Raw genomic sequence first — 12,816 nt, 5'->3', positions numbered from 1 at the left:
GAAAAATTCAGTGATTATGATTAAAGCTTAATTTTAACTGAGTATGATAATTCATATCTGTAATGCCAGCATCCAGAATGGAAAAGTAGTAATTTGAGGCCAGCCTGGGCTGCATAGTGAGATGCTATCAAAAATAATGTATAACAAAACAAACAAAATAAACCTGTAATGTAATATTCCAAGAAATGATCTTAGTTTACAAGTATTCTTAAAGTAGTCTGCCTTATGCCTAAAACTAAAGACAGCTAATATGTAACATATACACACAGTGTAGATAGACTGTAACAGGTTATTAGAACACAGCAGTGAACAGTTCCTGCCTCGACACACTCATTCTGAAGTCCTCAGTTTTTAGCCTCAAAGACATGTCCACATTGGCTTCCAGCCAGTTACAGTTCAGAATTTCCTCCCTGAGAGTGGGTTTCTTTTGCATACATTGTGTTTCTTGATGTCTGCCTGGCTTCTGGTTTAGGAGTTTTACACACACACACACACACACACACACACACACACACACACACACACCTTATGACCTCATTTCTCTGATGTATCTAAAAAGAGATGTTTAGTTTTCATCCTCCCACCCTTTCTACTTGTTAAATTCAGCAGTTTAGATTCCTTATGTGCTGTTGTCTACTTGTTAAATTCAGCAGTTTAGATTCCTTATGTGCTGTTGTCTGCATTAACTAGCCAGCTAAGCAGCAGTGGTATCTCATTCTTGAGGATCAGCTTTTACACCTGTTACTTAAAAGAACAAGAAATGTCAAAAACAGGGTGACTGAAAAGTAAGCTTTTATTCTGTTCAGTCTGTGAAGTAGCTTTGTAAATTACTGAAAGACTGGGCAGCGAAGCTTCTGCTAATAACACTGTAGTAATTTGAATGGGACTCCTACTTGTTGGGAATCTCCATAAAGTTTATAAATTTGCGTTATTTGAATATACTTATGTAAGTACTTGCTGAAAAATTTTGCTCAGTAAATTGTAGGTCACCTAACTTTACCATCACATAGTTGACTCAGGTTTTCTAATAAGTGGTTCTCCACCTTCCTAGTGCTTGTGACCCTTTAATACAGTTCCTTATGTTGTGGTGGCCCCCAACCATAGCATTATTTTTGTTGCTGCTTCATACATGTAATTTTGTTACTGTTAAGAATTGTGATGTAAACATCTGTGTTTTCTGATGGTCTTAGGTGACCCTTGTGCAATGGTTGTTTGACCCACAGATTGAGATCGCTGCCTTGTTAAAAGGCAAAGAAAATCTGTGATGCTTATGGAAGCTGAATGAGTTACAGTGCAGTGATTCTACATGTCCTGTTTTCCACTTCTGAGCTCAGTATGAACTGTCAGAAGGGTGATAGTGAAATAAAGAGCGATGTGGCTGTCAGAATACTTTGATATTTACCTGTGCTCAATTTCTTTTCCTCTCCTACCTCAACTAACAAGAGTTAGTAGCAGCTAGAAAATATGTGATCCATTGTAAATTCAAAGACCATGTTTACCTGCTTAAAAAAATAATAAGTGCTTTAGGATTCCTTATGCTAACTTCATGAAAATTATGCATAAGTGAAACTTAAAAGATTGGTTTGATTAATAAAATTATCAATTAATCTAATGATTTACTTCAAAGGTACAGAAGAAAGAAGATCAACAACTTGAGCCTAAGAAAAGCACCAGCCCAAAAAATGCTGCAGAGCCCACTGTTGACCTTCTAGGACTTGGTAAGTAATGGACTGTAAAACAACTGAAAGCCTACTGGAAATGAACATGTTGTCCAGTTCTTCAGTATTATATCAAGGATGTGGTTTGAAATGGTCCGATAAGTATGCTGAACTCGCACAGAAAAGACACATTTTAATAAGGAAAGCCAGTGTCCATCAGCTCTGTTCTTTACTAAAATAAAAGTAATGAATTCCTTGGGGGGAAAGATATCAAAGTAACCTTCAAAAGCTTGGTAGATGTGACATTTCAACATTAAGTAAACAATAAGTCATGCCCTTCTTCCTCCTAGCCCCACTCAATTAAAATAAAATAGGGGGGTTCCCACCCCCTTAGTAAAATAATTCTTGATAACCTTATTAGCAAATATATAAATTCAAATTTTAATTTAATTTTAACTTAAGCAATGCATTTAAGAATTGTTTTGCATATATTATGCATAATAATGGTTTCATTATGGCATTTTCATGTACACAATGTATTTTAACCATGTTCACTTCTCCTTTACCCTCCCTGATCACCCCCCCCCACTGCTTCTGTGTCTCCCTTCTACTTCCATATCTTATAAGAGAGTTTAATTAGGGTTACTAATAGGAGTATGGATAAGGGATTATTTATAAGATGCAATCAGCTCACCAGTGACCTCACCACTAAAAAAAAAATGTCTCTCCCTCCCACAGCAATTATTAAGTGCCCATAGCCGTTCAGAGAAGGGCAAAGCCTCGTGTACCCCTCATGTTCCATGATGAAATGTTGAGAGGCCAATCTTGTCTAGTTAATTACAGCTTCTGAGTGTTCAGTAGCCTATTGGATGTGTCTTTCCTAGAAGACAGCATTCTGCAACATCCCATCCCTTTCCTTTGCCTCTTGCATTCTTTCATCCTCTCTTCTGTGATATTGCTTGAGCTTTGGAGTGGTGATACAGATACCTCATTTGTAACTGAGCATTCAGTAGCCACTTATCCTCAGACTTTAACCCTTTGAAGTTTCTGCATTAATCACTACTAACTGCAAACTGAAGCTTTCTTGACCACCAGCATAAATGTGTGGGTATAAACAGATATTTAGAAGACATTTTCTTAGGCATATCACATTGATTTTGTAAACTTCCCAACAGTGCCTTCCTTACTAGGGCCTCCGACTTTCCTAGCCATGAGCTTTTGAACAAGTTTACAGTACCACATATGTAATCTCTTTTGTGAACTGTCTAAGCATTGGAGCTCAGATGGAAAGGTATCCTGGCAGTTGGGAGCCAAGGTACACCACAAAGTCAGTGTAAGCATAGCAGCTTACAGCTCTGCTCCAGGAAGGTTTCCCCAATGCCAGTGTGGCAGCACTGCTACTGCATGGGAGTGTTTCCCAGAAAAGTGTTAGAGCTCTGCTCAGGTCTCCTAACCAAAGTGTTAGAGCTCTGCTCAGGTCTCCTCCTCCAAAGTGTTAGAGCTCTGCTCAGGTCTCCTCCTCCAAAGTGTTAGAGCTCTGCTCAGGTCTCCTCCTCCAAAGTGTTAGAGCTCTGCTCAGGTCTCCTCCTCCAAAGTGTTAGAGCTCTGCTCAGGTCTCCTCCTCCAAAGTGTTAGAGCTCTGCTCAGGTCTCCTCCTCCAAAGTGTTAGAGCTCTGCTCAGGTCTCCTCCACCAAAGTGTTAGAGCTCTGCTCAGGTCTCCTCCACCAAAGTGTTAGAGCTCTGCCCATGCAGGGTACCTCTGGTCAAAGTCTGTCTATGGCTTTTTCCATACACACTTAGTTTTGGATGGCCTCTTGCCCTATACTACTTAAACCGTTTTTATCACCACTATTCCCTCTTCCACTTCATGTGTGCTCTACTGCTCCACCCTACCTTAAAGCCTCTTTTTTCTCTCATGGAACCTTTTGTTTTCTGAGGTTTGGTGGCATTTGTTGGCTAATTAAATATGAGAAAAGGTAGAGATAAAGGTGGCATTAAATCTGTTTTGGACTGGACACTCAGAAAATAGAGTTTACAATAGAGTTGGGGAAGTCTGCAGGAAGTCTGGATGGAGGATTAGGAGTTTTGTTTGACCATAGTTAATTGGAAATATTTATTACACTAAAAAGCTAATTCAAATAGAAGAAAATCATAATTAGGTATTTAGATGACTTAGGAGTTTAAAGAGAGGCCTAGACGAGGAATACAAAATTGGATGTTTCCAGCTTGTAGGTGTTATTCAGTTATGATATTAGACCAGATCATTGACAGAGTGAAAACAGAGAGGTTTAAGAAAAAAAGAGGTTTAAGTTCTGTGCCCTGTGGTACTTAGTTATTTAGAGGCCAGGAGATAAAAGACCTAGAAAGGTGACTAGGAAGGAATGAATAGACTATGTTCTGTTAAAACTTTATTTGTAGAAAGGCAGAGGACCAAATGTAGTCTGCAAGCCGCAGGTCTCCATTGCCGTGAATTATGGCAAAGGGATCTGTGGAGGCTGTGAGCCTGTCCCACCAGTGTTTGAGCTTATTTTTACTCCTTCAAAGTTGACCACAGCTGTGGCTACAAGCAAGAAATCCTGACCTAGGGTGTGGCTTCTTGGTGTTTTGGACGTTGGGTTGACTCATAGAGGTGTTTCTGCTTCACCCTGACCAAAGGTCAGAGAATTCAAGCCTATTCCTGCTCCTTCATTTTAAAATAGGAGGTTTGACTCAGGGAATGGCTGCCCATAGGATACTATATCTAGGTTGTGTTCACTGCACATCCTGCCCAGAATATCAAATGCTTTACTGAGGAAATAATGGCTTGATGTCTCAAGTATTGAAGCAAGTAACCGTTCTGGTTGTCCTTTGTATCATGTTAAAGCAGTTTTTTGCCTTCTCTCCCTCCCCCATTTGTATTGGGGTATAAAAGCATATGGAAAATAAACACAGGTGAATTCAGTATTCGGTATTTACTGGTTTTCCTCCTGGTACTATCGTATGTCTTTGTGTTTCTTTCATATCTTTGTTCCTCCTACCTAATGATTTAATCCCCATGCCCCTACTCTAGAATGTACGAACCAGTCATGGTTGGACCGCAGCAGAAGTCACCCCAACATGTGGCTTACGACAGGTATAGGAGCACATAGCAGGTCACATGCAGTCTCCTGAAGATTGTTACTTAAATTTCAGTGGTGACAAGGCCACTAAAGTGCCATCAAATATGTAGACAAAGTAAGGAAGAGAGGAAGGAAGAAACGTCTTGTGTTTTTGGTTGATGAAGCATAGCGAAGGTTGAGAAATCAATGCATTCAACACAGATAACAAGAATACATTCCAAGGTGTTTGGAATGTAAAAATAATCAGTGGAATTTGAGAGAGACTGGAAGGCAAAAAAAGGCAAAAAATAAATACATATAGATGATTCTTTAGATGTATTGTCCTATTATAGGGGTAGGGGCAGGGGAATGGAGTCTGTCTGTCTGTCTGTCTGTCTCTCTCTCATCTATCATCTATCTATATCTATCTATCTATCTATCTATCTATCTATCTATCTATCTATCTATCTATCTATCTATCTATCTATCTATGGTATTTATGAACTATAGTCCATTTGCATTTTCATTGAGCAGACAACTTTGGAGAACCCATCGGATGATGTGATGGTACACTTGGAACTGGTCTGTAGGAGAAAGTTGCAGATTCAGCTAGCAGGGCAGTTGGTAAAGGAGGTTTCTCTGTTCATGAGTTGTCTTATGTGGTACTCTGAAAACAGTGATGGGCTGAACTATGGACAGTGACTTGTAAATGTACTCCTGGTTAGGAGAACTTCAGTCCCTTTCATAAGTGAACTGGAGACGAGAAGCCCTGGTGTTATGAAGTAGTTGTAACACAAACAGATAGGGTTTGTGAGCAAGGAGTTAGCTGGCAGCTGAGTTTTTCAGGTACACCTATTTGTTAACCTCTCTTGAAATCCTTGATTTATTGTTAGAAACCTTTGAAGTGATAAAAGGACTAAATGGAGATTGAAGAAATATTAGAATTTAAATATTTATCATTAAAATACAAAGTGTTCTTAGTTGGGTGCTCGGATCACAAATGGGACACTAAGTAGTGTTTGTTTACCATGTCTTCATTTGGATTATTGGAATCTGATCAGTCCTAGTGTAGCAAGGCTAATTAGAATTGAAAAGCTCACTCATATTAACCATGAATGTTTCTTCATGATCGGGGTGGTGATAAAGTCTGCCATATTTGAAATGTTACCTTCTTTCTAAGCATCTCTCAGTGTTATAATGTGAAGTAGGTCAGTAAACATGCTGGGCATGGTTGTAGTTCGTGTGAACAGAAGTGTTTAACGTTTCGACATTGCAACAGTGATGTCAGCAAACATGTTGGGCAGCATGCGGGCCACAGGTTGAACATCCCTGACATAAGAAGTCATACCAGTTTAACACTTTTTTTCTGTAGTTGAAAATATTTCAACCTTAGTTTTTTATTTTGGTCAGTTTCTGCTTTATGTGTAGTTTGAAAAATTTCATTTATCAGTCAACTTAGTTCAGAAAATGTTAGCTTGAATAGTTAAGATAATGTAGAAAGAGAATAGTTACCTATAAGCATTAACTGTAGGCCTGGTTTTGTCTTTAAGATTGAAAGCCTTTCTTCATTTTACTGCATTGATCTAATTTTTGTTTGTCCAATGCCTTTTCAAGGATTCTCTGTGCCTTATTGTTATCTTTTATGGTGTCCCCAGCTAAATTCCTTGCATTTTCTAGAGGCTTTTCTTGTATTCTGAATCTCCCACTATTTTTTATTGTTCACCAACTACCATTTCCACTTAATGACCAAAGGGGCTGTGTTGAAGGGAGCGGGGCCCCTTGTTCCATCCTGCCTGGCTAACTTAGTCGATAGAGCATGAGACTCTTAATCTCAGGTTTTACGTGGAGATAGTTGAGGCACCAATCTGTAACAGGAGGAGTGGGCCTGCTTTTCATCCCAGCTGTCCCGCTAGCTTACACCCAAAATAACACAGAGAAACTGTATTCATTTAAACGCTGCCTGGCCCATTATCTCTAGCCTTTTGTTGGCTAACTCTCACATCTTGATTCAACCCATTTCTAATAATCTGTATGTCACCACGAGGTCGTGACTTACCGGGAAATATTCAGCATGTCTGACCTGGCAGCTCTCTCTCTCTGCCCTTCTTCCCAGCATTCAGTTCTATCTACTCTGCCTACCTAAGTGTTGCCCTATCAAAAGACCAAGGCAGTTTCTTTATTCAACCAATGAAAGCAACACAGACAGAAGGACCTCCTACACCAGGGTTGCTCCTACCCCCCATTCTGTAGTCAAGCGAGGAGTGCACAGCACAGTGCATGTCCACAGTAACTTCTGATTACCTGTGTATACAATCCCTTATCTTGTAGTAGGGGCTGGGCTGTGTGTTTAGAAGAGGAAACTTCTAATTGTGTGGATGCCTACTTGTGTGTATATAAATACACAAATAAGACACAACTGAACCTGATTTATGGTTTGTTTTTAGTTATTATGCTTCACCATGTTTTGTTTGAATAACTGTAAATTTTTTTTAAAAAAAATTGTTTTCAGCCTCTTGGTGTTCTCCTGACTTTCATTCCATCAGTAAAGAATGTGCTATAGTAGTCCTTTGATCAAGAGGGTGTATTTAACTCCTAGTACTTTGCAATATTGTTCACTAGTTGAGGGCTGATCATACCATCTGTATGTCCTCCCTTTAACCTACACATATAATGGGATTTTGTACAAGGACAGTGTAGTGGAAAGGTATTTGAACCGAAATGTTTTCTTCCTTTGTTTTAAGCTTAGTGCAAATAATTAACTATTTGAAGATCGGTTCTTAATTTTCAGAATTTTAAGTGATCCTTTGTAGTTAGGTGTATTTGTAATTATGTGGCTTCAGTTATATAAAACAGTGGATTTCCTGATGACACTTTTGGTCATATGTTTTGATCATATTCTTGTTACTGTCCTTTCTTTCCCATGACCCCATGGCTTTTGTAGAAGTGTGGGTCTGTCTAAAGACAGGTCCCCAGCCTAGGGCTAGGAAGAGTCTGCCCTAGCATGAACGCTGACACAAAGGAAGCCCTCAGTCTCTTTGCCCTAGTACCTGGAGAAAGTATCATCTTCCATGGGACAAAAATCATCCAGGCCAATGTGATATTAATAATGGTGATAATGAATCCTTATCTGCCTGATTTAAATACTGAAAATTAGAAATAGTGACCTTCAAAATGAATTGAAGCAATAATTTCAGTGAAACATGCCAAAGATAGTAATCAAAGACAGCTTATGTTTAAACACATTGGGAACTTGTATTTGCTGATTTTCTAGGTTGAAATATTTTAATTAAGGTTATTAAGAGTTGTTTCTTCAATAATTCTGTATATGTGTAGCTTTTGTGGCAAAAAGGAATATTTATGGAAATGACATCCAAAGCTAATTATTAAAATACCATGAGAAGTCTGAGATAGAGAGGAGGTGGATCTGGTATGTTGTTCATGTGCGTGTTGGGGGTAGGTAAAAAATGATTAGTGATTTCAAAAAATAAGTCTTCAGAATAGTGTGAAACCATTTGTTGAAAAGAGGATGGAGTTATGCTGGATGCTGTTTCTGGGAGAACAAACAAAACTGAAGTGTTCTCTTTGGGATAGAGGGTAAATCCTAAGACGAAAAGGAATATATATGATGGATGGAGGGTAGATCCTAGGGTAGAAAGGAACAGTTTTCTTTTAGATTGTTTTTATTAAAAAAAATTATTCTTAAAAAAGTACCCTGTTTCATGTAATATAAGAGATTTTATATTGACAAAAATCTATATTCCTTTCAGATGGTCCTGCTGATGCACCAGTGACCAATGGGAACACAACCACAGTGCCACCCCTGAATGATGATCTGGACATTTTTGGACCAATGATCTCTAATCCTTTACCTGCCACTGTCATGCCCCCAGCTCAGGTATGCAGTGAAGTGTGGTTCTTTGTGACAACTTCAGAAATCGCTGTCCCTGAGCAGTCACTGGCTGAAAGCCTGTTCTTTAGGCAGGGCTGGCAAACTAATCTTGGAGTTTTGTTTTGTTTAAACAGTTTTACTCAAACACCGTCCCTTCTGCTAATGTATAGTTCTCAGCTACTTTGGTGCTAAGTAGCAGAGGCACTTACAGTAGAGACTGTTATGACCCATACAGTCAGACTTCACCATCCTTAAAGTTTCAACCTTTGTTTTCGGGAAACAACAGTATTTAGAATGCATATGTGAGGTTGGGAATGAGACAACCTCAACCTGACCTTAAATCACAAGCCAGTGTTATTTTTTTTATTTTTATTTTTTATTGATTTTATTGAGCTATACATTTTTCTCTGCTCCCCTCCCTGCCTCTTCCCTCCCCATCAACCCTCTCCCAAGGTCCCCATGCTCCCAATTTACTCAGGAGATCTTGTCTTTTTCTACTTCCCATGTAGATTAGATCTATGTAAGTCTCTCTTAAGTCCTTATTGTTATCTAGGTTCTCTGGGATTGTGATTTGTTGGCTGGTTTTCTTTGCTTTATGTTTAAAAACCACTTATGAGTGAGTACATGTGATAATTGTCTTTCTGGGTCTGGGTTACCTTATTAAATATGATGTTTTCTAGCTCCATACATTTGCCTGCAAATTTCAAGATATCATTTTTCTCTGCTGTGTAGTACTCCGTTATGTAAATCTACCACATTTTCCTCATCCATTTTCAGTCGAAGGGCATTTAGGTTGTTTTCAGGTTCTGACAAGCCAGTGCTAGCAACATTGTCATTTTATTACATTTTGAATTAAGTTTTAGCAAATTAAATATTCATTTTCTCTGAAGGTAAATTAGGTTTTAAGTAAGTCCTAAAATGAATCTTGCTGTTTTTGAATGAGTAAATAAAAACTTGAAAGAGGCAACAAGATTTTTAAAATACTAATGGTGAATACTGATTTTTTTTTTTTGTGGCATTACATAGAGTTTCCTTCAGATGAAACATTACCTTTCAAGGTGCAATTTTTTTTGTTTTGTTTTGTTTTTTCGAGACAGGGTTTCTCTGTGGTTTTGGTTCCTGTCCTGGAACTAGCTCTTCTAGATCAGGCTAGTCTCGAACTCCCAGAGATCCGCCTGCCTCTGCCTCCCGAGTGCTGGGATTAAAGGCGTGCGCCACCACCGCCCGGCTTCAAGGTGCAATTTAAAGTCACTAACAAGTCTACAATATTATCATTCTCTCTTACGTTGAAACACTACAAATAAGCAGCCAGTATGTTTTCTGAAAAGTATTTGAGATGCAATACTCCTTTTCTGTGGGAATATGTCAAGGTTTTAATAACAAGTCTATGTCTCACTGAGACTAATAATGATTTATTCTATATATTTTTATGAAAATTATTGTGTCCGTGCCTTGAATTTGAAAAGTAAATCTTTTGGGAATTAATTAGACTAAAATGAGTCATCAAATTTGAGTGTAGCAAAAGTATGTATTTCAGGAAAGGTAGCTAGCATATTGTGATTTGGCCCTTTCAGTCCCTATTGTAGCTCATGTCAAAGCAGGGACTTAGGGGTCTGGGAAGATGGTTTGTTCGGTAAAATGCATGCTGTGCAAGCATGAGGTCATGAGTTCAGATCCCTAGCACCCACATACAAACTTGAGCACAGCAGCATGTGTCTAACCCCAGTGCAAGGGGTGGTAGGGAGATGGGTAGATTCCTAAAGCTTCATTGACTGGCCAGCCAGTTGGTAATCAAGTTCTAACTTTTATGTTTATCAAGTTGTAGCCCGATGGTAAGCCTCAAAGACTAACCTTTATGCTTTGTGCATTCTGATTAGTACATTTTCAAAATATTGCCTTTGCCAGTAAAGAGTATCTTAGAAGTGTGTGTTCATATGAATGCTGAAACTATGAAGGTTATTAATTCTTGTGGACATTTAGTATATGAAATTGAGCTGTAATTGTGTTCAAGTACCAAGATCATGAATTGCTCTGAACCTTATTTGACTTTTGGTGTTTTCTAAGCATGTGTAAATTCTAATCAAAGATTTGCCTGTGTGTAAATATTAAATAGCCTAGGTTTACCATCTGCCTGGAAATAGCTGAGTGACAAGAATGTACATGTATGGGGGTAGGAAGAGATGGACACAGCAACTCTTTGCTGTCTACAGACACACGGAAGGGAGGGGGAGAGACAGATTATGAATATATGAGAAAGCATATGTAGACATGCTGATAGCTGCCTTTGGTTTAGTCCCTGGGATTTCCAAAAGGCCAGAAAGAGAACAGGCAAACATGGTTTCCTTTCTCCCTGGTGGTAAAATGATGGCAAATGCAAGCCCAGTAGATAAGCAGACTTCAGGTGCTTGCTAGCTGTGCCGCTTAGACTGACCAGTTTTAGCCAGTGTCTGTGTTGCGGTCGATAGTCATACTTCCTCACATGAAGTATTTAGATCATGAGAATGTTCGTCAGACTGCTCTACAGTAAGACCAAAATTTGTGTGTCCCCAACCATTTGGAAATCTTTTCATGTTGAAATCTCATTCATCAAGAATGGATCCCAAGGGGTTGAGTAGATTCCTGTGTTGCACAGAGGTGAAACATGATGAAAGGATCATTTAGTGGTGTCATTTTGTTATCAGTGTTAATAATTAGTGAGTCCTTAACCTTGTGTAAGGCCCTGGGGTTACAAAGCCTGTCTTCATTTTCATTGGACAGAAGTCAGTTGACCTACAGATGTAAGGGCACCTATCTCAACACTCGGGTAGGGTAGGGATCCAGTCCAGCTTGGAACCATTTATTGGCCTCTGTTGTCCTAAGATATAGTTCATTGGTAACTAAGATATAGTCAGATTAAAAGACACTATTTTGGTATTCTCTCATGTCTAATTTCTTACACATTTTAGAGCTTTTGCAAAATAAGATAGTCTTTTCTATGTCTCTTATTTATAAGTCTTGCTAAATTAGTCATAATAGGTTCAAAATATGGCTCTGCTTAACTAAATTTGAATACAATGCTTTGACAGTAATTTCCTGCATAGTGCTCTATCCAGTACAGTAAATGTGTAACTTTAACTTCCATTGCTATTCACCTCAATCTGTAGTTTCAGAGGAATGTGAGCCAGCATTTACAAGTCTTCAGAGAATTTTTAATTTTTTCATATTTAAAACAAATCATTAAGGAAGACTGTCATTGTGATTACACAATCATATCCTTGTATAAGTAGATTAAGGGGAAGCTTGTTTTGTATTAAATATCTAAATTACTTGTGTTGATTTGCTTATGGTGTATTTCACTTCTGGATTTGAAGCATTCTAGTATCGTTAAAATAGACCTGGAACAAGTGCGTAAACATTCTTTGGTGGAGCTTTTAAAAAAGTGAAAGTGTTTAATCTGCCATTATAGAACCTTTTGGTTCTGCAAGTGGCAACGTTCTTTATTAGAGGTGACAGTAGTTCTTGAGAGAAGTAGTGTCCGTCTCCACACTGTATCTGCATGTTTCCAGACTTAGTGTGCTCAAGATGTGATGGGCAAAACTGCTTTGTCCAGCTGCTGCATATGGCTAGAAAAGAACTCCAATCTCCTTGGTTTACGCTAACACTGCGCCTTCACTCGAGATGCTCATGTGTGGACTCAAAACTGATCTCATTAAATGTCACCATTTTTCCTCTTAAGATTTTAAGTGATAAATAAGCTGTGCTGTGTAGAAATTAACAGTTTATTTTGGTGTTATGCCAGGGGACAGCCTCTGTACCAGCAGCTGCTACCCTGTCTACTGTAACATCTGGGGATCTGGATCTGTTCACTGAGCAGACTACAAAGTCAGAAGAAGTAGCAAAGAAACAACTCTCCAAAGACTCCATCTTATCTCTCTATGGAACAGGAACACAGCAAAGCACTCCTGGTAATTGATGTTGAACTTTATTTCCAGTGAATGACAGTGGTATTATAGAGTACATCCTTTGAAACTGTAATGGCAGTTGCATTTTCCTGTGGTAGGGGATACTTCTCTTGCAGTCTACTTAACTGAAATGAATGAAGGATTAGAATTAAACAGTAAAGGATTCACAAACTTTATTCATTTGAAACTTGACAAGTTGGTCACATATCACTTAATATTGTTCCACAAGTTTATAGGACATGAATTATCT

General features: G+C 38.6%; 1 protein-coding gene across 2 annotated transcripts in view; it reads left to right on the top strand.

Moving 5' to 3' along the window:
• Positions 1–12,816, top strand: part of Smap1 (small ArfGAP 1) — a 73,204-nt gene that overhangs the window by 55,933 nt on the left and 4,455 nt on the right. For both annotated transcript variants that reach the window (XM_057794762.1, XM_057794763.1), the window contains 3 exons: positions 1,628–1,718; positions 8,504–8,631; positions 12,404–12,569. In XM_057794762.1, the coding sequence (XP_057650745.1) occupies positions 1,628–1,718; positions 8,504–8,631; positions 12,404–12,569 (385 nt within the window). The remainder of the gene's footprint in view (positions 1–1,627; positions 1,719–8,503; positions 8,632–12,403; positions 12,570–12,816) is intronic.

The sequence above is a fragment of the Chionomys nivalis genome, chromosome 19 (genome assembly GCF_950005125.1).
Source record: "Chionomys nivalis chromosome 19, mChiNiv1.1, whole genome shotgun sequence".
Lineage (NCBI taxonomy): Eukaryota > Metazoa > Chordata > Mammalia > Rodentia > Cricetidae > Chionomys > Chionomys nivalis.
The sequence above is the reverse complement of the archived record's forward strand: the minus strand, read 5'-3'. Positions and strand labels throughout refer to the sequence as shown.